Source organism: Danio rerio, chromosome 3, assembly GCF_052040795.2.
Source record: "Danio rerio strain M-AB ecotype USA chromosome 3, GRCz13ab, whole genome shotgun sequence".
NCBI classification, from domain to species: Eukaryota; Metazoa; Chordata; class Actinopteri; order Cypriniformes; family Danionidae; genus Danio; species Danio rerio.
Genome location: NC_141023.1, coordinates 14,169,755 through 14,195,551, shown reverse-complemented (window position 1 = coordinate 14,195,551; position 25,797 = coordinate 14,169,755). Strand labels below are relative to the sequence as shown.

At 35.0% G+C, this 25,797-nt stretch overlaps 1 protein-coding gene across 52 annotated transcripts in view; it reads right to left on the bottom strand.

Moving 5' to 3' along the window:
• The window catches only part of nfixb (nuclear factor I/Xb), a 332,632-nt gene that overhangs the window by 194,338 nt on the left and 112,497 nt on the right, over nucleotides 1–25,797 (bottom strand). For 33 of the 52 annotated variants that reach the window (XM_087243273.1, NM_001443185.1, NM_001443186.1 and 30 more), the window contains 1 exon segment: nucleotides 9,967–10,498. In XM_087243273.1, the coding sequence (XP_087099399.1) occupies nucleotides 9,967–10,498 (532 nt within the window). 52 annotated transcript variants of the gene reach the window in all.

Below are 25,797 nucleotides of genomic sequence, written 5' to 3'. Positions count from 1 at the left end.
ACGAATCAAAACTTGACTAGATAACAACAATTTGTGTTACTTTTTAAAATGAGACCGCTAAAGTTAATTTTTTAAAAGCATTGCCATTTAAAATAAAAAAAAAAATCAATGAGTATTACTGCACAAAAGTGCCCTCATTTTATTTAAAATGAGCGGAATTAACAATTCTTTAGGACAACGTAATTGTTTTAAGTTCAACCCACTTAAATTTGTAAAAAAAACAACAAATTAACTTAATTGATTTGTGTTAAGACAACATGAAGGATCTGTGTAAGATTCATCCAGCATTTTTACAGCAGAAAAAAGGGAAAAAGCTTCATCACTAAAATGTTTACAACATGACTATATTGCTTCATAACCAGCTGATGTGTGTTAATACTTTAAACAAGTCAGCTAATCAAAAATGGACTAAATCCCACCAGTTTCTGTCACTTTTTAAAATGAGAGCACCACAGAAGATGTCCGTAGAAGGATTGTGTATCTTCTGCTACAGGTTTTTTTAAACACTGCTATTTAATATAAACAATAGAGAAACACATCTCATCAAAAGGTATTACTGCACAAAAGTTTTATTTAAAATAAGACGAATCAACTTAATTTTTAAGTTTTTTAGGGGACAACCTAATTGTTTTAAGCTCAATCCACTTAAATTTGTAAAAACGTTGATTGATTTGTGTTGGAAACACATGAAGGATTTGTGTGGGTTCCAGCAATTTTACAGTAAAAAAGGGAAAAAGCTCCACCACTAATATGTTTACAACATGACTATATTGCTAGATAACCAGCTGACGTGCGTTAATACATTTCTGCAAGTCAACAAATAAAATATTGACTACAACAATGTGTGTTACTTTTTAAAATGCACGCTCCATGGAAGATGTTCCTAGGAGTTGGATTGTGCATCTACGGCTAGAGTTTTTTTTTTTAACATTGACATTTAATATAAAAAATAGAGGAACACATCTCATCAACAGGTATTACTGCACAAAAGTACACTCGTTTTATTTAAAATGAGTAGAATCAACTTAATTTTTGAGTTTTTGGGAGGGACAACTTAATTGTTTTAAGTTCAATCCACTTACATGTGTAAAAACCATTGATTGATTTGTGTTGGGACAACATGAGGGATCTTTGTGGGATTTATCCAGCATTTTTGACAGTAAAAAAGGAAAAAAAAAGCTTCATCATTAAAATGTTTACAACATGAATATAATGCTACACAACCAGCTGTTGTACGGTAATAACTTTTTGCAAGCCAATAAATTAAATGTTCACTACAACAATGTGTGTTATTTTTTAAAATACACGCTCCATGGAAGATGTTCCAAGGATTGTGTATCTACTGCTACAGTTTTTTCAAACATTGACATTTAATATAAACAATAGAGGAACGCATCCCATTAACAGGTATTACTGCACAAAAGTGCACTTGTTTTATTTAAAATGAGTAATATCAACTTCTTGAGTTTGTTGGGGGAAACCTAATTGTTTTAAGCTCAACCCATTTACATTTGTAAAAACAGTTAACTTAATTGATTTGTTTTGTCATAACATGAAGGATCAGTGTGGGATCCAGTAAAACCTATCAGTAAAATGTTTACAACTTGACTATACAGCAACATAACCAGTTGGTGTACGTTAATAACTTAAATCAACAAATCAAAAATGGACTACATTACAACAACTTGTGTTACTTTTTAAAATGAGAGCATTGAAGATGTCCACAAGGGCAGAATGTGTGTCTACTTTACAACACACACACACACACACACACAAAAAAAACACACACACAAAAAAAAAGAGAAAAGTCTGGCTGTATCGGCGCGGGCCGCATCCTCCCTCTCTCTCTGTCCGTCTCGGCGCTGAACAAAAGGCGGATTCTGAGAGCGGCAGGAGGACCCCTGAGGAGAAGAAAGCCGCTGCACTCCAGCGCTGTGCTGAATGAGCTCTTTTCACCAGAGTCCTGTGCTGTTTACTCTAGTTCAATAATAGCCCTCATTTTCCAATCATTATTCGCTCAGTCTGACTGCCGCTATTAGCCTGTCCGGCGTGTCACTCATAGCGCGGCGTACACACCCATACAGAACTAACGTCACGGCGTAAACACACATTCCTATAAGGGCTCACGTCAAAACCTTTGCTTGTCAAAAGTGTCACAAGGTCTACAATTCAAACTCTACTGACACGCTTTAAAGTTTAAACGTCTAATTTGAACTTTAAAACGGGCGCCAGTTTGATCATTCGGCTGGTGTATGAAAGGTTATTCTGTGTAAAAAAATATATATACGTGTACTTAAACACGATTAGCCGGATGATCTATGGAGCTGGTGCTTTTTTCACATCTAAAATCCCAGACAGAAGCCCGACAGCCAAAGTCTGCAGCTTGCCAAACTCTCCATTTTGATTTGGAACATGGCTATCGTAGCGTATGTGATCGTTCCTGTGGCCAAATTATGAATCATTAAAAATGAGAAACCCACCCCCTGTTTTAAAAATGAAAAATATTACCAATAAAAAAAAAATTGCATCATCTTGAATAAATAGTTAAATAAATAAAAACGAGTGTGTGTTTCTGTATTGAATAGCGTGAAGGCTTGTTTGTCCCGTCGGCGGCGTGACAGAGGTGTTAAGATGGCGAGAGAGGGAGGACATGTTTGGAGAAACAGGGCCTGGAAAAGCGGGTTAAATGGAAGGAGAGGCTGGGAAAGAGAGAGGGATGTTGGCAGAGCGTGTGGCGTGATTTGAAAAGCTGAGATCCGAGCGGCCGTGCCAAACACACACACCAGTCGAAGTTCCCTTTCGCAGACCGGCTTTTGTTTCCATCTTGGCATTTTACACCGTCTTTATTCTCTGCCCGCTGTTCTATTCTGCGTTTTCCACAAATGCAACAATGCAAATAACAATGTTAATAATAATTATAATAATTAATGGCTGACATGGAGGATTGGTTTAGGTGTTACATCTTTTAAACTGACAGAGAATATTAATATATCTGCTTGATTTTATTTCTTGTTTGCTCATGTTTTTGCGTCCAGTATATGGGCTGTTTTGGTTTTACCTCTGCGAGTTTTATTTGCCTGTCCTGGCCGAGTGAAAGGCCATAAAGAAAATCAGAGCCCAGCCAAAGTCAATCTTTCTCCTCTGACGGTTCAGTTTTTCGAAATGAGCTGATTTTGACTTTCTACACAAGTGTTCACAGATGAAACACAACCACCCAAACACTACTCTCAAAATAAAAACAGATTTTGCTGCTTGTTTAAACTACTTATTTAAAATGAGCTGAAACAACACAATTATTGAGATTTTTTTTGGAGGGGAAACTTAATTGTTTTATGTTTTAACCACATAAATTTGCTGAGTTAACCAGTTTGTGCTGGGACAACATTAATGAATGGCGTGAAACCCTGCATTTTTAACAATGTACATTTCTAAAGTATTATTAATCTTAAATCAAACAAAAAGTGCTCATGGTGATAGCTTAAATATTGTGTTGGTTGTCTTTGGGTAAAGAAATCATCAGAATAAATAGCAAAAATCAGTCCAAGGCACTTGAACTATGTGTAAAAAAATATTTAGAAGCCTTTAATAAGGTTTTTTCAAATATTTTTCCCACATTTTTCGAGTACCTTGGACTGATTTTTGCTGTATTATTAATGTTATTTGCATCAAATTAATAAATACACAACTTTAATACTGCATAATAAATGACAATATAGTAAACTAATGAATAATGTGCTCGTAAAAACATAATCATAACCACAAAGCGAATCAGTGTAAATAAATGTGAAATTAAGTTACCACATATTAAATTGACACTGTAACACTTTAAAATAAAGTTGATTTAGTTAACGTATTTGCTAACATGAAAAATCAATAAAAAACACATTTATTACAGCATTTATTGATCTTTGTTAATGTTATTTAATGGTAAATACATTGTTCATTGATAGTTTGTCAACCATGAATTTGGATTTTAATAATGCATTAATCTACAATTAATAAATGCTATACAAATATTGTTCATTATTATTAGTTCATTATTATTAAATACATTTACTAGCATTGCCTCATTGTAAATTTACATTATGACATCACAAAATAGGTAACATTATAATTTTAAAACATTTCATTTCATATTAAGCATCGGGTTAAATTAGATTTTTGGGTGTCATAGCAAAAAAAAAAAAAAAAACAACAACTATATTTTATAAATATCACTTGAATTTTCTTCTAAAATTTGAATTTTCTCAGGCTCCTATGTCTTAATTCAGTCATTTTACTATCATGGCAAAGAAGAGGTTACTTGGATTGATTTTAACATGAAATAACTAAACATAAACATAAGAGACAGGGAAAAATGCAGAAGAAAATTCTAGATGGCACTTTTTTGTATCTGAACTCTTAATTATAACATTATTTTAACAATAAAAAGTCATTCACATCAATACATAATACATAAGATAAGATAAATAAATACATATATATATATATATATATATATATATATATATATATATATATATATATATATATATATATATATATATATATATATATATATATATATATAAGATAAATAAACTAAAAACAGTTCTGTAAGATTTACTTTTGATAAAAATGGCACAATTTAGGAAGGATTCACATTTAAAAAGTCTCTCCAGATAAAAATCGTTGTGTGATAACTGATAACATTAAAAACAGGACATTACACAAGTATATGTTTAACAGTTTGGTTTTTGCTGCAAGATTGACATTTCGAGGGTTCTTCTGTTCTTTATTAAGCATCAGACATTCGCTAATCAAAATAATTTGACCGTAATATCTATAGAAATGGATTTTTTTATGTGTTTCAGAAAATGAAATTTATCATATTTATTTATTTTGTATATTGTGTATGCATTTTAATTTCAATTAGAGAAATAATTATTTTTATCATTACTAAAGATATTACTTTTCTATTTAAGTTTAAACAAATGAAATATTTTACATTTTAATATTTATTTTACTGGCTATAACTGAGGCTAATATTTTCATTGACATATTTAAAGATGTCTAAATAAATCAGCTTTAACACATAGATTTGAAAATAGTCTGATGGCTCATTTCTAAAAACTAAATCCAAAAGGTCTAAAGTAGCTCCAGCACCTGTGATTAAGCAAACCCTTTCAGTCACAAGCGCAATAAACACAGGAAAAAGCTGCTTTTTGAAAGAGATCCAAGCAACACCTTCACATTGCGGAAAGAAAGTCTAAAAAAAATCCTGTCCAGCTCCAAATGAAGTGAAATGTGAAGGTGACCAAAGCGGTGTGTGTCAGTGGTCAGTGCGGGTGACTGTCTGCTGTCGGTCTGGAGCAGCGGGAATCTGTTAGCGGCCCACAACACCTTGTTTACCAGCCAAGAAGAAACGCTGCTGCCCAAAGGCCTGCTGCCCAAAACCTCTTATCGCTTTCATCGTTTCATTTTCCCTACGAAGAGTGTGGACAAACTGGGAAAAGGCTTGTATATGACGAAAATCTAACATCATGATATAAGTCATCTCCTATCATATATATCATGACAAAGTACTGACCACAATCAAACGACATTTTAAAGTATATGAGAATCAAAATTATTCACCCTGCTGTGAATTTTTCTTTCTTTTTTAAATATTTCCCAAATGATGTTTAACAGAGCATGAAAATTTTCACAGTATTTTCTATAATATTTTTTCTTCTGGAGAAAGTCTTATTTGTTTTATAAAATATTATGTACTGTCATCATGGCAAAGATAAAATAAATCAGTTGTTAAGAATTAGTTATTAAAACTATTATGTTTAGAAATGTGTTAAAAAAAAAAATCTTTTCTCCATTTAACAGAAATTAAGGAAAAAATATATATGGGGCGCTAATAATTTAGGAGGTCTTAAAATGTATATATTTAGAGCTTCAGGGCAAATGTTTGATAAAAAAACATACATTAAAATATACAAAAATATTAATAGAAATGTCAAAAACTAATGATTACAGGCTAAATAAAATGCAAAGATGTAAACATTGTACTTGCTCATTATGCTTTTATTACATATAAACTATGTATTGGTATTACTGTAAACTATGCATATTGTAACACCCTGAAGAAAACAATTAAGCATAATATGAAATTATAGACTTTTTATTGTCTATTCAATATATAATCACCTCGCACGGCCATAGAAAATCCTGCTAAATGCCAAACTCTTAGAGTTTGCAGCTCATACTGTCTATCAGCACCCACACGTCTTATTTTTATCATAATAACAGCAAAAATCAGTCCAAGGCACTTGAAAAAAAGGCTTTTAAATATTTTTTCCACATTTTTCAAGTGCCTTGGACTGATTTGTGCTGCATTATTAAAGTTATTTGCATCAAATTAATACAAATACACAATATAATACATCTAATACTGCGTAATAAATGACAATATAATAAATCATAACCACAAAGAGAATTAGTGTAAATAAATGTTACATTAAGTTAAATTAATAGAGTTACCATATATTAAAATGACACTGTAACACTTTACAATAAAGCTGTATTTGTTATTGTATTTACTAACATGAAGAATCAAAGAAAAACACATTTATTACAAGATTTATTGATATTTGTTAATTTTAATTGGTGGTAATAATATTGTTCATTGTTAGTTTACGTTAAACAAGAATTTGGATTTTAATAATGCATTCATCTATGTTTAATAAACGCTGTACAAATATTGTTGATTATTACTGTATTTCATGTTAGTAAATACAATAACTAACATTACCTCATTGTAAATGTACACCTTTACAGCCCTAGAAAACTGGTGTGTTGCAGAAAATTCCTGCTAAACTAAAAAGTTTGCAGCTCCCACTGTCTATCGGCACCCACAGCTCAAAACACGTCTTTATTTTTACATCGCGCAACACCTCTCAGACATCTCCAACACCTCGAAAAAGCTGTCGAAAGCATCCTGAACGGATGATTCGCTGTGAAATAAGTGATTTACCGCTTGACCGGACTTTAAGGGTCTATTGTCATGGCACTATATACATCCATTTCCCCTTCTGAAAGGAAAAGGCCGGCATTAGTTCCCCTCCTTTCTGTGCTTTACAACAGTGCTCTACAGCCGTCGTCTGACTACAGAACTTGGCATTGCGACCTGGGTTTTTTTTTTATCGGTGTCTGAACTGGACGCCGCAGCTCGTTTGGAGATGAGAGCAGGCACATGTTTTTATCATGACTTCGTGATAATGTGAGCCGTATGACGTGGCCAGCTCCAGAGATGACTAACAGGAGAGAAAGCAATCAATCATTTTGACAAACACACACGAAAAATAACAACTTTTTTTTCGTTCTTTCTGGAGAGATGCTTTTGAAAAACTCCCATTAATCATCATCATTAATACAGCCGGCGTACGGTGAGAAGAGCGAGCGTAATTACGCCACCGTGCTCCTGGGTATTTAACCGGTGCGAGTTTAACGTCATTAATCGCTCCCAAAGGGCAATACGACACGCTTCTCGTCAATAAACCACCAAACAACCGCTTGTCCAACACGCGCTGCTGAAACAGGACCTGAAGTGTACATTTTACATAAACCGTGTGCAAATAATATAGCATGTGTATGCTGGAGTCTGAATGTAAACGCTGATTTTCAGAGACAGCAAAAGCAGAAGTGATCTAAACCAGGCCTGGGTTGTCTTTTTTTTTTTTTGGCAGGCGCTGCTGAGCAAGTTCTAGACGTGCAGCCGAAAAATAAATGCAAATTTTTGCTTTGAGAATAATCTTTACCAAACACAAAGCATATATATATAAAAAAAAAAAAACTGAGTCTGTGAGAATTTTGCAATCATTCACTCATCTTTTATCTTCTGTTAAACACAAAAAAGATATTCTGAAATTATTGGGAAATGTAATCAGTGACCTGACCCTGACCCTAACCTAAACCTACTATAGAAATCACTGGTTGCAGGTTTTCGGCTTTCTTTAAAGTATCTTGTTTGAGTGTTCAGCAGAAATCTCCTTTGAAACCACACTAGGGTGTGTAAATATTCATTTCTGGGTGAACTATTCCTTGTGAGGGGAAAGGGAAAGCCGTTGTTGCAGTATTCTCTCAATATGGTAAATCGGATGTAGTCGGAACAATGAGCCACCGGGCTGCTTTAATAGTGTCCGGATTAAGACAGGAGATGCGGCCGGGGTCAGCAGGAGATCATCTGCGTCCTGGCATACCGTTAAACAGGAAAAGGACGGCATGTTGAACCGGCTAACTGACGCTGAGTTCCACACGGAGTGAAAGGGAAACTCGGCATGGGCAACAAAATCTCTTTCAGAGGCGCTGCCAACAAACAGAATTATGGCTCTGTGTCACAACAAAGGCGAAAAGCATCGTCAAACGCTGCCTGTTCACATACTCTGAGTGCACAGATAATGGCTAAATAACCGAGCTGCCTGTAAATAGCTGCAAATAAAATATTACGCTGTTTGGAAGTGTGTGTGTGTGTGTGTGTGTGTGTGTTTCTGTTTTCCCAGGAACTGCCACCAATGTTGTGACCAGGATATATTTAATACTTCAATTTAATTGCAAAGACCAACGGTAACCTTTAAAACAGTACACAAATTAAATAAATTACATTAATAAAATGAAAACTTTAAAAAATGCAAATAAATTAAACAACAAATGAAGAGTTCAGATGCAAAAACCTCTAAGTGCCATTTAAAATTTCAGTTGAAAATGAACAATTTTCTCATCCTCCTTTGTTTATGTGGATTTATTTTACTTTAAAGATTGTGGAAATAACTTATTTTTTTTAATTAAAAGTGAAATTAGTGAACCTACACATAGTAGCCTGAAAAAAAGGGTCATTTTAGAAGAACATTTCAGATGGCAATTACAGGTTTTTGCATGTGAACTCTTCAAATATTGTGGTAGAACTGTGAAAGGCAATATTTCAGTTATATATGGGCCATTTTTTTTGTTTATTATTAGTATTTGTATTATAAAAATAACATACTAATGGCAAAGATATTATTCTGAAGACGCAGAATAATATATTTATATTAAAATGAAGTAAATGCTGTGTGAAATTAAAATTAAACATGTTTTTGGTTAGTTTTTTTATTTCAAGGCTACTCTTTGCTTGTTTTAAATTTTAATTTAGTCTTCCAACTTCATTTTGACATTTACTGCTTAACAAAATGTATTAATGAATTAATCAAACAAATTAAAACATTAAACATTAATAAAAATATTAAAACAAAACAAAAAATTAAAGCTGATATAACGTTCAGTCAATGAGAATGTGATCATTCTGATTACAGCATTCTTTAAATGCCGCTAAATCAAACGAATGAGTAAAACAAATGAAGACTGAATGGAATATGAATCAATAGGACAGAAAATGTTTGTTCTATAAGAATTTGAGCATTCTGATGATTAATTTCTGTTTACAGCATGCTTTCAATTCTGAGCAAAATACAAAAATAAACAACGATACATTAATTGAGACAGCAGAGAAAGTAAACTAAAAGCAAATGTTCTGTTTATGAGAATGTGTTCAGTTGTGTGTACTAAAGGGCAGCAGTGTAATAAACCTCTGTCTCTTTCTGTGTGTGTGCATGTGTGTGTGTGTCTCCGGCCTTTACACCAGCTGGGAGAACGCCAGCTGTCACTGCCACAATACACAACCTGACATTTTAACACACACACACACACGTATGCACTTCACTATACGCACTACAGCACACATAACCTGCAAAGCAGACACAAAAAGTCAAGCAAAAACTCACACAGTTTTCGCACCTCCAAGTTTCAATGCGAGCACACAAACGATCACAACAGCAACCAATAAAACACAAAGAAACAAAGGGCGTATTTGCATATATTTGCATGCGACTGTGTTTTTGGATCGGAGCCCGGAACTGAACCGGACCGTGTTTCCTGCAGTGGGTTACAGTACGTGCGACTCACCTGGCGTGTGGACGAAGTAGGCCAGATACAGGTCCAGTTCCTTGACGGACACTCCGATGTGGTGCGGCTGCACGCAGAGGCCGTGGTTTGAGCACTGCGGGGACTTGACCAGCCTCTCTCCATCCGTGCTCTCCAGCGGGCTTCCCTTGAACAGGATAACCATCACCAGGTCCAGGCGCCAGACCTTGTCGGCTTGCCGCAGGCAGTCGATGCGGCGGATCTTGCCCTTCTGGTCGGGGTTGGAGAGCACGCAGCACGGCGGCTTCTTCCCCGTGATGGTGAGCACAAAGTCCTCGCGGAACTCGGGGCGGATGTCTTTGCGGAGCTTGGCGAGCAGACGGGACGCCCACTTCTGCTTGATCTCGGGCTTCTCGCCCAGGAGTTCGTCTTTGACGGCGCGCTCCTCATCCTTCGTCATGCGCTTCTCGTGCTTTTTGAAGTATTTGCGCTTACGGGCCTGGAGGTTGAACCAGGTGTAGGAGAACGCACGGACATGTGGCAGCAAAGCCTCGATGAAGGGATGAAATTCATCCTGTTGGAGAGGGAAAACAGATATGTAATTTCAGCAATTTCAGATCAATTAAAAGATGTTGGACAATTTGCAGACCTAAAAATAAGATTTATGTCTTGCTTTTCCAGAAAAAAATATCCAAAATAATAAAAGAAAATCTGTATTTTTTAATATGCTTTGAATTTTAATAAGTCAATAATGTTTATGCTTTACAAAAAGATGAATTTTAAAATTTGATAGAAATAAAAATAAATATATTATCTTAAAACTGCGTTATTCAAGCAAATTGTTTTTTTTTACTGAAAAACACAAAAAAATCAGATTAAGAATTTTTTTTTTTTTTTGCAGATTTTAGTAAATTAAAAATATTAAATTGGAAAATTTCAATTGAAATAATTTTCACAATACAATCATGCAATAAAACTCCCCATAATTTCCGACACATCTAACAGAAATAAATAAAAAGATTTAGCCAATTCGAGTCAACTCAAACAATCATCGCAGAGGCAGTGCAGGAATTCCGGGCTTCTGCGATTCACAAAAAGCAGCTTCTTTAGCTCAAGTCAGGCCAAGAAAAGCTTGGCGATCCCCACGGCAACGGAAGACTCATTCAGCTCTCCAATAATACCTTCACCACACAGCGCTCAGTGACAAAGCCTAAACCGCGCCACGGTGCCCCAGTGCCAGGGCCGCCGTGCCCCAGACCCTCTCCGCCAACTCTCGCCACAACAAGACCACGGCTGAACTGCGTCCCTTCAAGACCTGCCATCAAATCCTCTCTGCAGGCTGCTGTTGTGCAGAAATCCAGGCATGTTCACATTTCGACAATCGAGAAGGCAGATAGCACCATGAAAAGCACACAGCAGAAAGAGAGAGAAAGGCTGGTAGTTACCATTTTGCACTCTCATCATAAATTTGGCACGCCGTTCAGGAAGAAAAAAAAATCCACCCGCACCAGTTCTTTGCCACTCACGCCGAAACAACAACTGCTGGCTTGGCAGAGAAGAAGAATTGGCGACAAAAAAAAAAAAACTTGGGTAAAAAGGAAAAAAAAAAAGGACTGGAGATGCTCCAACTGCCGGCGGAAAGAAGTTAATTTCAAGATCTGAAAATGTTCTTTTGCTTTGCTTTTGCTGCAAACGGTTCCAGGTAAAATGTGATGGTATGAAATAAAAAAAAGTGATGGAATTTTTCTTAAAATTTTTAAAATTACAAAGAATTTTTAACAATTATTGGATAAAAAGTGTGCACACAAAACTAACTATAAACGCATTCAGCGTTCAAAATAAACGCTCTTGCTTTCCAAATAATTAGAAAAAAAAAATCTAAACAATGCCGGAAAAAAAAAAATCCTTGGCAAAGCGCAATGAGTGTTTTCTTAGATCTTTGGATCCGGCAAAAAACTCAGAGAGCGTGGCACACACATAACGCAGGCACATGCATGCACACTCCTGCCACGAAGGGGGGTGGGGGGGAGCTGGCTAATGCAAAGCACAGAATACGGGCAGGAAGAAGAAAAAAAAAAGAGAACCGAATCAATGTTGGACGAGCTCGCAGGACCGCTGGCAAACCCAAGTGCTGCTGCTTTTTTTACTCCTTTTCTCTCCAACTCTCTCTCTCTCTCCCTCGATCGCTCGTCCTCTCCGCGTTCTTTCCTTAACCATTGCCTGAGTCTTTGCCAACACGAGCAGGGCCCACCTATTTGGCAACAAGATGCCTGTAGCTCAGCCAATACGTTAGCTTGAAGAGCTGAAAGGGAGGGGAAAGAGAGAAGGGGGGCTGGTGGCAGAATGAGAGAGAGAGAGAGAGAGAAAGAGAGAGAGAGAGAGCACGCAGTCCAGTCCGATGGTGTACAATTTGCCAGTCTGACAAGTTCCGATCTTCCACCGAGGCAAAGTTCAGCATCCCATCAAGCTCGTCATGGCAACCATGTTTTTAAGTCTGGGTTGTAGTCGCCGTCGCTGTGGTTTACGCGACCCTCCCTCCCTCCTCCTCTCTACCAGCTTGCGTAATGCCACCTTGGCACAGGGCGATGGGAGAAAGCGCTCTCTCCCAAACTCCCAGCAGACCCTGCAGCCGGCAGCTGCTCGTGGATTTAGCGGCCGAGACAAAGACGAAAGCAACCATGCACCCCGTGTGCATCTCTAATTTAAAACAAACATATGCCGTGTTTGTCTGCAAAAGCACCAAAAACAAGACGCTCAATGAAGCGGGCCTATCTGACCCGTCTAAAAAAAAAAAAAAAAAAACTTTGGAAAGTTGTCTGGGAAAATGTTTATTGCGAAAGTCTCAGAATCTCCTATTAGGCATCAGATATTTAAAACAAAACAATACAAACCTAAAATTGTTGAGCGCTAATAAGCCTGATTACAGATTCTGAGGTCACTCCAAGAAAAAAAAAATTAAACGAGCGAGAACTCAAACTAATGTTTCATATCTGAGATGTTTTCCCAAATAATTCAAAGTTTATGTAAATTAGTAGACATTAGAAATGCAGCCATGAATGATCTAAAATGCCTTTCTCGCATGCAAATACGGCTGTTTTAAAAACATGTAATCATAATCCGAGTTTTGGGACCAGTGTTAATTTCGTCAAGTTTTTCGTCATAATTTCCGTGACGAACAAGTTTCTACAGACAAAAACTAAACCAAAACTTTAAAAAATTAAGTGATGATGACGACAATTAAAATAAAAAATATATATTACTGACATTTTCTTTGACTAATAAAACAAGACGAGAATGTGATAGGGGGACGTTTTTTGGAAGATATCCAATCAGAATTAATCTTGGTGTGTGATGCATGATGACACCAAGTCAGGTTACATCCCAGACACATGCAGCAAATGCTCAGTTGAAAAAGGTACACTTTTGAGGTGTATGTGGGATTGCCCGGAGGAACAGGAATTTTGGAAAGAGGTGGCTATATTCATTTTTGAATTGGTATCTATACAACTACCCATGAAACCCGAAATGCTTATTTTGGGAATTACTTGTGAAAATATAGACTGCCACAGCAGTACTGGTAAACTTTCTAAGCAAAGCGTTTAATAGCTATGTACTGGAGGAAAATGGAAAGGCCATCTATTGTACAGTGGATCAATAATAAGTCCTTCTGCTTAGCTATGGAAAAGATTTCATACATGTTAAAAGGTAAACTTACAGCCCTTGAGAAAATGTGGACACCCTTTATATATCTTATTTCAAATTCAAATTTCAGCAATTTACTAAATGAAACAGGAAAAGACTAAATCAACTGACATTGACTTAGTCTATTTACATACTTCTCCTTTTTCCAAAGATTTGTTTAAACAAGCCATTGTCATATTGATGTTGATTTGTTAAAAAAAAAATGATCCACAGTGGAGGCGGGATGCAATTACATCATCATAAGAGTAAAGTAGATTTAGTCAATTAAATTTTTTTTTAACTAAAACTAAAATGATTCAGAAGACTGAATTTTAGTTAAGACTAAGACTAAAACTAAATTTGCTGTCAAAATTAACACTGTTTGGGGCTACTTTAATTTTGAATTCCAAGAGTTTCTTACGCCAGATCAGAATCTCCTGTTAGGCATCAGATATTTAAAAACAAAACAATACAAACCTAAAATTGTTGAGCGCTAATAAGCATAATAACAGATTCTGAGGTCACTCCAAGTAAAAAAAAAAAATAAAGATAGCGAGAGTTGAAACTAATGCCTCAATTCTGAGACAATTTCCCATATAATTCAAAGTTTTATGTAAATTATTTTACATTAGAAATGCAGCCATGAATGATCTAAAATGCCTCTCTCTTTTGTGCATGCAAATGCTGCTGTTTTAAAAACATGTAATCATAATCTGAGTTTTGGGACTACTTTAATTTTGCATTCAAAGAGATTCTAAAACAACAGCTGCATATACACTGAAGCAGAGATTCCTTGAGATCTGAAAGCCTGAGCCTGCTGATCAAACTCTTGTTGATGTTCAGAAATCAGCGAATGACTGCTTGGAGGGGAAAATCAAACAATAGGAAAAGGAAATTGATTTGAAATGCTGGATTAGCCAGCGTATGCAAATATCTCTTAAATGAGAGACTAAGAAAACATCACTGGTCGGATGTATGGTGATAACGCTCTCCCGTCGCAGTAAAACTCTTCATTAGTGTTTCCTCTTTCAAATCCGAGCCTACGTGTCAAAACCAACACCTGCTTGAGGTCTCTAATAAGATGCTAATTGAAGCACACAACCAGAGGAGAGCTGCATTTGTTTATGAATGCGTTTGTTTCAATAAAAAGCAGCACCTTTATTTCAAACAATCCCGTCTCTGTTTGAAACACAGCCCTTAATGGCTTCCTCTAGTGCTACCAGTGTGAGTATGAGATAATTAGGGCCTGATCAACATGTGCATTTGAAAATTCACTTGCCTAAAGCACATCTATAGAATGACAGCAGCGGAAAACAGGCCAAAAGAAAGCATTTCACCAACCAAAAATGTATCATTACTATTTGAAAGAAGATTTTACTATTTTAACATTACAAAATGCTGTTTAATACTGCAAATAAAATCAATAACTCAGGCTATTTAAATAAATAAATAAATAAATAAATAAATAAAGGGGTAGACACTAAACAGCCTATATTTTAAAAATAGCAATTGTGCATGTTGTAGAGGATACATTTTATGGAAAGATTATTCATTTTGATTAATTAAGGCATTAAAAAGACTTTGTAGTCAACGAAATTTTGTTATAATGACATGGAGTACATGGATTCACAAAACCATAATTTATACTGACACGAAAAGCATATATATATATATATATATATATATATATATATATATATATATATATATATATATATATATATATATATATATATATATATATAAATTAAGGGGCATAAGATTGGATTGCATAATCATAACTATATCGAAAATTAAATAAAGCAAGTACAAGACCATGTGTAACAAAGCACTTTGTCAGTTATAAAAACAATGATGCCAAGATTAAATACAGCCTACAGTTTTGATTAAAATAACAAGCCAGATACTAGCATTAACTCAATATTTCTGCATCATCATAAACAGTTGTTGGAGTTTATAAATACAGTGAAACCTGTATTTTCCCATTGAACTTTCAAGCAGCTGATCAATTATTTGACATTTGTTTTTAAAACAAAGGCCTTATTTGCGTCATGTCTTTCACCAAGCCCTGTCATCCCTTTCAATAAGATTTTTTACACACATAAAGCCATTAAAGACACCTAATAGGTCTACACAAATAAAGGTTTTTAAATAAACATTCATAATAATTCGGAGAAATATTTTAAATCGCCATTATAGGCCCATTATCAACCCTGTCATCAAACAGCACAGCATTTCTTACCTACGGCACCATCAGAGACTCCTTGCACCTCAGAGAGGTCAACTATTAGGCCTAAATGGAGTTTAAAAAAAAACAGTAAAATCTTCTTTTTTTTCAGCGAAGCTGATTATTTGACGTTTGCTTAAAAAAAGAGGCTTATTTGCGTCATCTTTCACTGAGGCCTGTCATCCCTTTCAATAAGCTTTTCACACATATTATAAAGCCACCAAAAATACCTAATAGGTCTACACAAATAATGTTCTTTTTAATAAATGTTCATAAATCGGAAAATATTTTAAATCGTTGTCATTAGGCCTATTATCCACCCTGTCATCAAACAGCACAGCCTTTTTTTACCCCATCAGACTCCTCGCACGAAAGAGGGGTCAGCTATTAAATGGAGTTTTTAAATACAGTGAAATCCTTTTTTTTTTTGTGAAACTTTTGCTAAGTTGATTAATTCTTTGACATTTGCTTAAAAAGAAGCGTCTTCTTTCACTGAGGCCTGTTATCCCTTTCGATAAGCTTTTCAAACATATAAAGCCACCAACAAATACATAATAGGGCTGAACAAATGGAGTTTTTAATAAACGTTCATAAATCGGAGAAATTGTCATTATTAGGCTCATCATCAAACAGCACAGCCTTTCTTACCTCTACCACACCATCAGAGACGCCTTGCGCCTCAGAGAGGTCAGCTATATTAAATGGAGTTTATAAATACAGTGGAGTATTTATTTTTTTCCCGTCAAACTTTCGCGAAGCTTATTAATTATTTGACATTTGCTTTAAAAAGATTATTGCGTCATGTATTTCAGGCCTGTCATTCCTTTCAATAAGCCTTTTAAACATATAGCCACCAACAAATAGGCTACTTAAAAGGTCTACACAAATAAAGTTTTTTTTTTTTAATAAATGTTCACAAATCGGAGGAATTGTCATTATTAGGCCCACAACCCAGCCATCTAACAGCACGGTCTTTCTATACGGCCCCTTCAGAGACTCCTTGCACCCCAGAGAGTTCAGCTATTAAATGGAGTTTATAAATACAGTGAAACTTTTATTTTTTCCCGTTAACTAGCGACGCTGATTAATTATTTGACATTTGCTTTAAAAAGAAGATTATTTGCTTCATACTTCACTGAGGCATGTCGTCCCTTTCAAAAAGCTTTTCAAACATATATAAAGCTACCAAAAATACCAAATAGGTCTACACAAATAAAGGTTTTTTAATAAATGTTCATAAATCGGAGGAATCATTATTAGGCCTAATGTCATCAAACAGCACAGCCTTTCTTACCTATGCGGCCCCATCAGAGACTCCTCACACCTCAGAGAGGTCAGCTATTAAATCCACAAATAAGCTTTACAGCTTGTAAATCAACATTTAACGTTTACTGACTTGTTTCTTAGCATTTTGCCAAGTATCATCACCGGCGCTCTACCTGCACGTCACGTCCGCCATCTTGACCACAAATTATGAAGAGCGCAAGATTTCTGCCAGCTCAATTAAAAATAATCGCTCTGTTATTTTTTCCTACAATATTAATGCTTAAAAAGAGAGAAGACATCATCTCTCAAGTGTGTGCCAGCAGTCGGATGGAAATGAACGAGCTGGAAAGAGTGTTTGGTGTCGGGCGCCAGAGAATCATTTGTGTTAGTTTGTCACTGACGGTAAAATCAATTAATAATAGCAGGGAAAAAACACACCCAAGCACCTTCCAGTCGAAGCAGAAAAAAACAGTTTGACCATAGAAAATTACTTGTCAAAATACTAGACAAAACTTAGCTTACATGGCGCAAATTATTGCAATATAGGCTTATATTAAAATGAAGATTTATGTACTGTATGTTCAAAACTAATAGTGGCACCGTCAATAAAATGAAGAGCTGCTATATATGAAAAAAGGCCTACTTAAATATATTTGTAGGTTTTTATAAGTGTCCACACACCTTATTTAATTATCTATTTAATTATCTGTTTTGTTAAGAAACGTTGTTTTGGCTATACATTTAGAAACAGCTTGAATATGCACTTGCTTTGAAGTTAGCAAAGCTAGCCTGTATCTATAAAGCTAAGTGTGATCATTAGCCTAGTTTTACTGAGCTGGCGCAACAATAAAGAAAACAAAAACATGGGGGGGGAAATTAATAATTGGAAGCCTGAAATAAAAACACTCGGTTTAAATAATCCGCAAAGGAGTCTCGGATCTCGCAGTTGTCTTTGGTGTTGATTTACTGATGGTGATTCTGTTCGCATGCTTTCACTTTCAATGATTTTATATGTATTCGCTTATTAAATATAATGATGTCGAATTTGTGAAGTTATTGAGAGGAAAATGGTCAAATGATACTGCATGAACAAAGGACGAATTCAAGCGCTTTGGAAATAACTCTTATCGACTGTGGTGATTAGTTTAGCACAAATATTATATTGTTATAATAACAAGAAACAGATTGAAACGAAATGTTTTTGAAAAATCTAATATAATGTGATGTAAAATCAATATCCACGCAGCAAATAGGATAAGCCTCTCAGAGGAGGAAACACTGAAGAAAACGAAATGAAAACACAGCCGGTTAAACACATCATGCATTTCAATTTGGTTTTCTTTGCCAGATAAATTATTTCGATATGTAAATGCTTAAAAATACTACTGTAGCCCATATCACAGCAAGATATTGCATTATCATGTAAATAAATATATATTTTTTGTAGACAAGTCAGCTAAAGCCTATACTGAGATAGTAGGCTATAATTTAACTAAATTCCCCAATTCAAGTTTATTTGTATAGAGCCTTTAACAATAATTATTATTGCATATATATATAAAGTTAGAATATTAATAATAAATTATTATTCACAAAGTTAACCAGCAATTTTAGTGCATATAGTGATGTCTAATAAATAAATAAATAAAAATAAAAATTCTGTTCAGTGCGAAAGACTTCAGTCTTTAAAAAATAAGAAATTACTTTTAATGTCTTTACACTTAAATCATATTAAAAATAAATAAATAAATATTAATAGTAATAATAAGGTTAATAAATAATAATAATAATTATTATTATTATTATCATAACTATTATTGCTGTTTTTACTGTTATTTTTATTATTATTAGCCTATTATTATTATTTGCCTATTGTTATTGTTATTAACATATTATTATTATTATTAATATTATTATTATCGTTAGCTTATTATTATTATTATGAGCTTATTGTTGTTATTATTAGCCTATTATTATTGTTGTTATTAATGAAAACAATTATCAGTACTATTTTATTATCTATGTATTTTATCTAAGATATTTGCTCTGGTATTTAATAAAATAACTGTAATAAAAATAACATTAATTATAATAATAATTATTATAAATATTAAACATATTGTATATTATTATACTATTATTGTTATTTATATTATAAATATTAGTTTTATTTTTATCATCATACTATACCTTGAATATCTCTAAGAACATCAGAAAAAAATAAAAGAGGAGATTGAATATTCAGAATCGCAGATTTAGCCTATAGAGTTCATGAAACTGATTTTGAGGCATATTAATGATCAACTACTAATTATTGATTTATTTAGTTGTCTTCTGATCTGCAGGTTTCTGGTGTGTGGAAAGCATGCGGGCAGGTTTAATGAGGGAGTTTTTCAGGGTTTTGTTGGTCGCCCGCTGTGCGTCCGTGACCCTCCCCGCGGGCCGTGACCCTCCATGACCCTGAAAACACCATAATGAAGACGAGCGTGAAGGCTGATCCTGCCTCATACGGGAGAAAGTCACTGTGACAACACAAGAGAAGAAGAGACAAAGAGGCTGAAGGAGCGGACGGAGGCGGCCTTGGAGGAGAGACAGTGAGAGACAGAGAGAGAAAATGTGATAAATACCAACATGACAGACGTTTGGGGAGGTGGAGGCCATGGAGAATCATGTGCTAACACACGCTATCGAGAGGACGCCAGTCCAGACATGCCAGCGTTGTGCCAGCATGGACAAAACTATGGCGGTAAAGAGACAGCTGACCCACACGCCACACACACACACACATATAAGCTCACACCTCAGAGACCTGGGCATGTGTGAAGGTGTGCAAGCGTGAGGTGTGTGTGTGTGTGTGTGTGGGAGTGTTGGCACAGGTAAAGCACAGCATGTATGTCTCTCCTTCCTCACTGCTGATATCCTGCAGGTCTGCTCTGATTTCTGAAAGACGAGTCGGAGCGGCAACTGACACACACCTGCAGATTTGCAGTATACGGTGGCACAGTGGGTAGCACAGCAAGAAGGTCGCTGGTTCGAGCCTCAGCTGGGTTTGTTGGCATTTCTGTGTGGAGTTTGCATGTTCTCGCTGTGATTGTGTGGGTTTCCTCTGGGTGCTCCGGTTTCCCCCACAGTCCAAAGACATGCGCAATAGGTGAACTGGGTATGCAATGTTTTCCATAGTGTATGTGTGTGAATAAGAGTGTAGGGGTTTTTTCTAGTGATGGGTTGCAAATGGAGGGCCTCCGCTGCGTAAAACATATGCTGGATAAGCTGGCGGTTCATTCCACTGTGGTGACCCCAGATTAATAAAGGGACTAAGCCAAAAAAAAAGAAAAAATGAATGCATGCTCCTTTAAATACATGTAATTTTGGATCAGTATCAGAGTAACTAGTGTGAGAGTTGGACCAATATGGGGCAAGTTGTCACAAATAGTGGGTTTGGATGTCGATTTTAAAGACCTACAGTTCAAAAAGGTCAAAAATGAAAGATATTTTCATCCTTGGGCGACAAGGTGTCTCAGTGGTTGGCACAGCAAGAAGGTTGCTGATTCGAGTCCCAGCTGGGCCAGTTGGCATCTCTGCGTGCAGTTTGCATATTCTCCTCGTGTTGGTGCTGGTTTTCTCCGGGTGCTACGGTTTCTCCCACAGTCCAAAGATTTGCGCTATAGCTAAATGGATTAAACTAAATTGGCCATAGTGTGTGAGTGTAAATGAGAATGTACGGATGTTTCCCAGTACTGGATTGCAGCTGGAAGGGCATTCGCTGTGTAAAACATATGCTGGAAATAGTTGGTGGTTCATTCTGCTGTGGTGATCACTGATAACTTAATTGTTTTATGCTCAATCCACTTACCAGCACGGAGACAGCATTAAATACAGAGACTTAAAATTATTACTTTAACACATTTGTGACCAATAATGGGTTTTATTTCTGTATTTGTGATCATGTTTGCAAACATATCGTTCTTTTTAACCAGGGGCCTCATGTACGAAGACTTGCGTTGAATTATATATATAAATATATATACATATATATATATTTATATATATATATATATATATATATATATATATATATATATATATATATATATATATATATATATATATATATATATATACACATATACACACACACACATACACACTGGAAAAAAAGAGAAATATCTTTGCAAAAATTGCTCCAGTTGGCATTTTCTTTTTTAAATCACACTTCCCCACACGTGGAGATATTATCTTTTCATTGTAAGAATCATTTTATCAAACATCATTTCCTCCCCATTAGATCTGCTTAAATACGCAATAAAGAGTACACACACACACACGCATTCTCACTCTGTTTTTTATACGCAACGCTAACAGCAGATTTCCAGAAAAACGAGCGCACCACCATAAAAGTGTGTGAGGCGTGAGGACGCACCCAGGCCCGTACAGATCTCGGCCTGCCAGTGATGCATGACGATAGCTGAAGCTGTTCGCTGGTGTTTGCAATTACTCCAGTTTACAAACCAGCACATTACTACGTGTGAAAAATCTGCAAGCAATTTGTGGCAGCGGGGAGAAAGAGGAAAAGGCACATGCGTCCCAGAGGGCCCCGGAGCTCCAGAGCTGCACGGAACGCACGGCACTCTGGGAAGAACCGCATTTTAAGGGCTGGGGCCTGCGAAATATCAACCCCCAATTCATCAGCTCATTTGTCAACACGTTCTCTGGGAGTAATAGGAGGAAATGGGAAAGGTGTGCTGGATTTGCGACCAGATAAATGGGTATTTTAAAGAAAGATGAAGGGATGTGATTGATAAAAATCTGCCTAAAAACACACAGATTGACGATAAAGACAAACTGTGATGTCATAAGTGGCTGTTTTTATTTTCTCTTGCACGGAATTACACCAAACGCAATGTAAACAATGATGGCTCGCTGAAATAAATGCGTAATTCCTGGTGTCGGTGTTGTAGCGAAGGAAGTCATTTAGTGAAAACAAACAAAAAAAAGCCAGCGGCGAGAGATTTGAAGAGGAATAATGGATAAGGGATTGCACATGCGGGCTGGTAATGATGTTCCTGCAGCTTGACTGGCAGAGAGTAGCGCTGGCAACGCCAAGGTCACGGGTTCAGTTTCCCAGGGAATGCATGCGCTGGTAAAATATATAGCTGCGAAAGTTGCTTAGGGGAGAACAGAAATATCATTTCTGCCAAAATTCTGCCAATATAATGACTAAATTGTTTAGGTTGGACAGCTGCCGCTTTGATTCCATGGGTATAAGAGTATAAATAATAAATAGACAAATGTAAATTGTGACATTTCTGAAGTCTGTTTAAAAAAATGATCTAGATAGAGTCAAAATGTACTTTAAAAATCACAACTGTAATAAAACAAAATTGTTTCATAGTTGAATTTTTTTCTGTAATCAGTTTTTTTTGTTTGTTTTTTAAATAAAAATGTTTGTAATGGGTATTAAGAGTACAAATAATAAATTAATAATATAAATTGACACTTTTCTGAAGTCTGTTAACAAAATGATCTACAGCAGGGGTGTCCAAACTCAGTGCCAACTGCAGAGTTTACCTCTAACTTGCCTCAACACACCTGCAATGATGTTTCTAGAAAGCCTAGTAAAGCTGCGGCCCCAGTGGTCTTTTCTCCACGTAGAAATCCATTCATACGCATGCGAATGCATCAGACCGGAAACGCAAGCTCATGCCACAAGTTGGACAATTTAAGCTTGGTGAACTCTGACCTGCAAAATCGCATCACATGACAGCGCAAGACCAATTGAAGATCAAAACATGACCTCTCTGGACAGAAATGTAAAATATGGACCAATCGCTCGCTTTTTTAATGTCTAATCATCGTTTAACCCCTTTTCACAGTGCTGTACAACAGAATTTCACACGCACAAACTCTAGTGTGACCTCAGCACAAGAGCTTGATTAGCTAGTCCAGGTGTATCATATTGGGGTTGGAAATAAACTTCGCAGGACACCGGCCCGCCAAGTTTGGACACCCCTGCTCTAGAAAGATTAAAAGATTTACTTTAAATATCGCAACTGTAATAAAACAAAATGGTTTCATAGTTGAATTTTTTTTCAGAAATCAATTTTTTTTGTTTGTTTTTTTAAAAAAAAAAGTTTGTAACGGGTATTAAGAGTATAAATAATAAATTAATAATATAAATTGTCACTTTTCTGAAGACTGTAAATAAAATTATCCAGATGGATTGAAACGTACTGTAAAAATGAAAATTAATGAAAAAAAATGTATTTCTCAGTTGCAGTTTAAATCTAAAAATTTTTGTTTGTTTTTTAAAATAAAAAAAAATATGTTTGTAATGGTTATTAAGAGTATAAATATTATATAAATTGTGACTTTTCTGAAGTCAGTTAATAAAATGATGTATATAGATTAAAATGCACTTTAAAAAAAATCGCAAATGTAATGAAACAAAATGATTTCTTAGTTGCATGTTTTTACTCTAATCAATATTTTTAATAAAAAATATGTTTGTGATGGGTATTAAAAGTATAAATAGTAAATAAATGATGTCAACTGTCACTTTTTAAAGGCTGGTAAAAAAAATAAAATATATATATATATATATATATATATATATATATATATATATATATATATATCTAGATAGTGTAAAAATGTACTTTAAAAATAACAACTAATGAAAGAAAATTGTTTCTTAGATGCTTGTTTTTTCTGTAATTAGCTTTTTAAAATAAAAAATATATATTTGCAATGAATAATAAAAGTATAAATAATAAATATATGATGTCAATTGTCGCTTCTTTTAAATCTGATTAGTAAAATTTATTTAAATAGTTCAAAAATTTACTTTAAAAAACACAACTGTAATGAAACAAACCATTTCATAGTTGCATTTTTCTGTAATCCGTTTTTTGTGTTTTTAATTAAAAAAAAGTTTCTTTGCTTGTTTTTAAAATAAAAAAATATGTTTGTAATGGGTATTAAAAGTATAAATAATACATTAATAAGTTGTCACTTTTTTGAAGTCTGTTAATAAAACGATCAAGATGAATTATTAAAATATACTTTAAAAATCAAAGCTGTAATGAAAAAAAATTTCTTAGTTGCAAGTTTTTGTAATCAGTTTGTGTTTTTATTGAAAAAAATGTTTGCAATGGGTATTAAAAGTATAAATAACAAATTACGTAAATAGTAATTTTTAGTAAAAATGTATCTAGATTGCTAAAAAAAGTTAATAAATAAAAAATAAAAATTGCAACCACTGTAATGAAAAAAAAATTCTTAGTTGCAAAGAAAAAACATGTTTGTAATGTTTTGTAAAATATAATTTGTTTTACATATATTTAAAAAAAATTAACTGTGGAAAAAATGTTATAACATTTAGTTTCTTTTTAAAATATCATAATATTTTTCATTAATTCATTTTCTTTTTGGCTTAATCCCGTTATTAATCCACATCGGAATGAATCGCCAACTTATTCAGCATATGTTTTGCAGCGAATGCCCTTCCATCTGCAACCCATCACTAGGAAACACCCATACAATCCCATTCACACATACACAGTGGACAATTTAGCTTACCCAATTTACGTATAACGTATGTGTTTGGACTGTTGGGGAAACCAGAGCACCCGGAGGAAACTCATGCCAACATAAGGAGAACATGCAAACTCCACCCAAAAATGGCAACTGACCCAGCTGAAGCTCTATCCAGAGAGTTGCTGTGAGGCGATCGTGCTACCCACTGCACCACCATGAATTGTGATAATAAATGAGAAAACAATGAATCTCTGGTGGCCACAATTTTTTGATTGTGCAGTGGCATTGTCACTGAGCAGCATTATCTGAAATCTGGAGTCTACTTAAGTTGTGTCTGATTTCAACATAGCTCAGAGTTATCTGCATGAGCCGATGCACACGACTGCCGCAGCACTGATTTCATGTGTGTTGAGAATCAAACTGAGGCTTAGCGCTGCGCACAGAGCATGACGGAGAACACAGCAAACCTTTGGAAACATCATTAGTACTGCATATCTCAGCTTTTGATAACCGGGCCCAGGCGTCTCCCTCTCTGAAGTGCATTTTAAAGAAAAAAGTATAGTTCTGTTCTCACTTTGTTTAACCTGGAACATGTGGGGAAAAAGTAATTTTTTTTGCAATCTGTGCATATTCATTTATTAGACAGGTTAGCTGATTTAACTGAAAGTAATAAGACTTTATTTGATGTATTTTATGCTTAAAGATATCAAATATAGTCTTAGTATGTAAATTAATATGCAAAGATTGTGAAAAACAAACTCAATTAAGTTACAAACTCATTATTTCTACAATGTAAAAGCCAAAACTTAAGGTAAATCAAACCGTTTGAGGAAACCGATTGCAAACACACCATAAGTTCAAAAACTAATCCTGTTGAGTACTGTGAACTTAATCCATTTGAGTAAACGAAGCAATTTGAGCACAGTAAAACCCAATAAATGAAGAGAACTCAAACTAACTGAGTACTGTAAAACCCAATAGGTAAAGGCAACTCAAACCGCTTGAGGAAACTGATTGCTACAAACCATTTTAGATAAAAAAAAATAATAACTAATCTATATGAGTACTGTGAACTTACTCCATTTAAGTTGAAGTCATGAGCTATTTAATTACCTTATTACCTTCAACACTGAGTTCAAAACTCTTTTCAAATGAGTAGAATT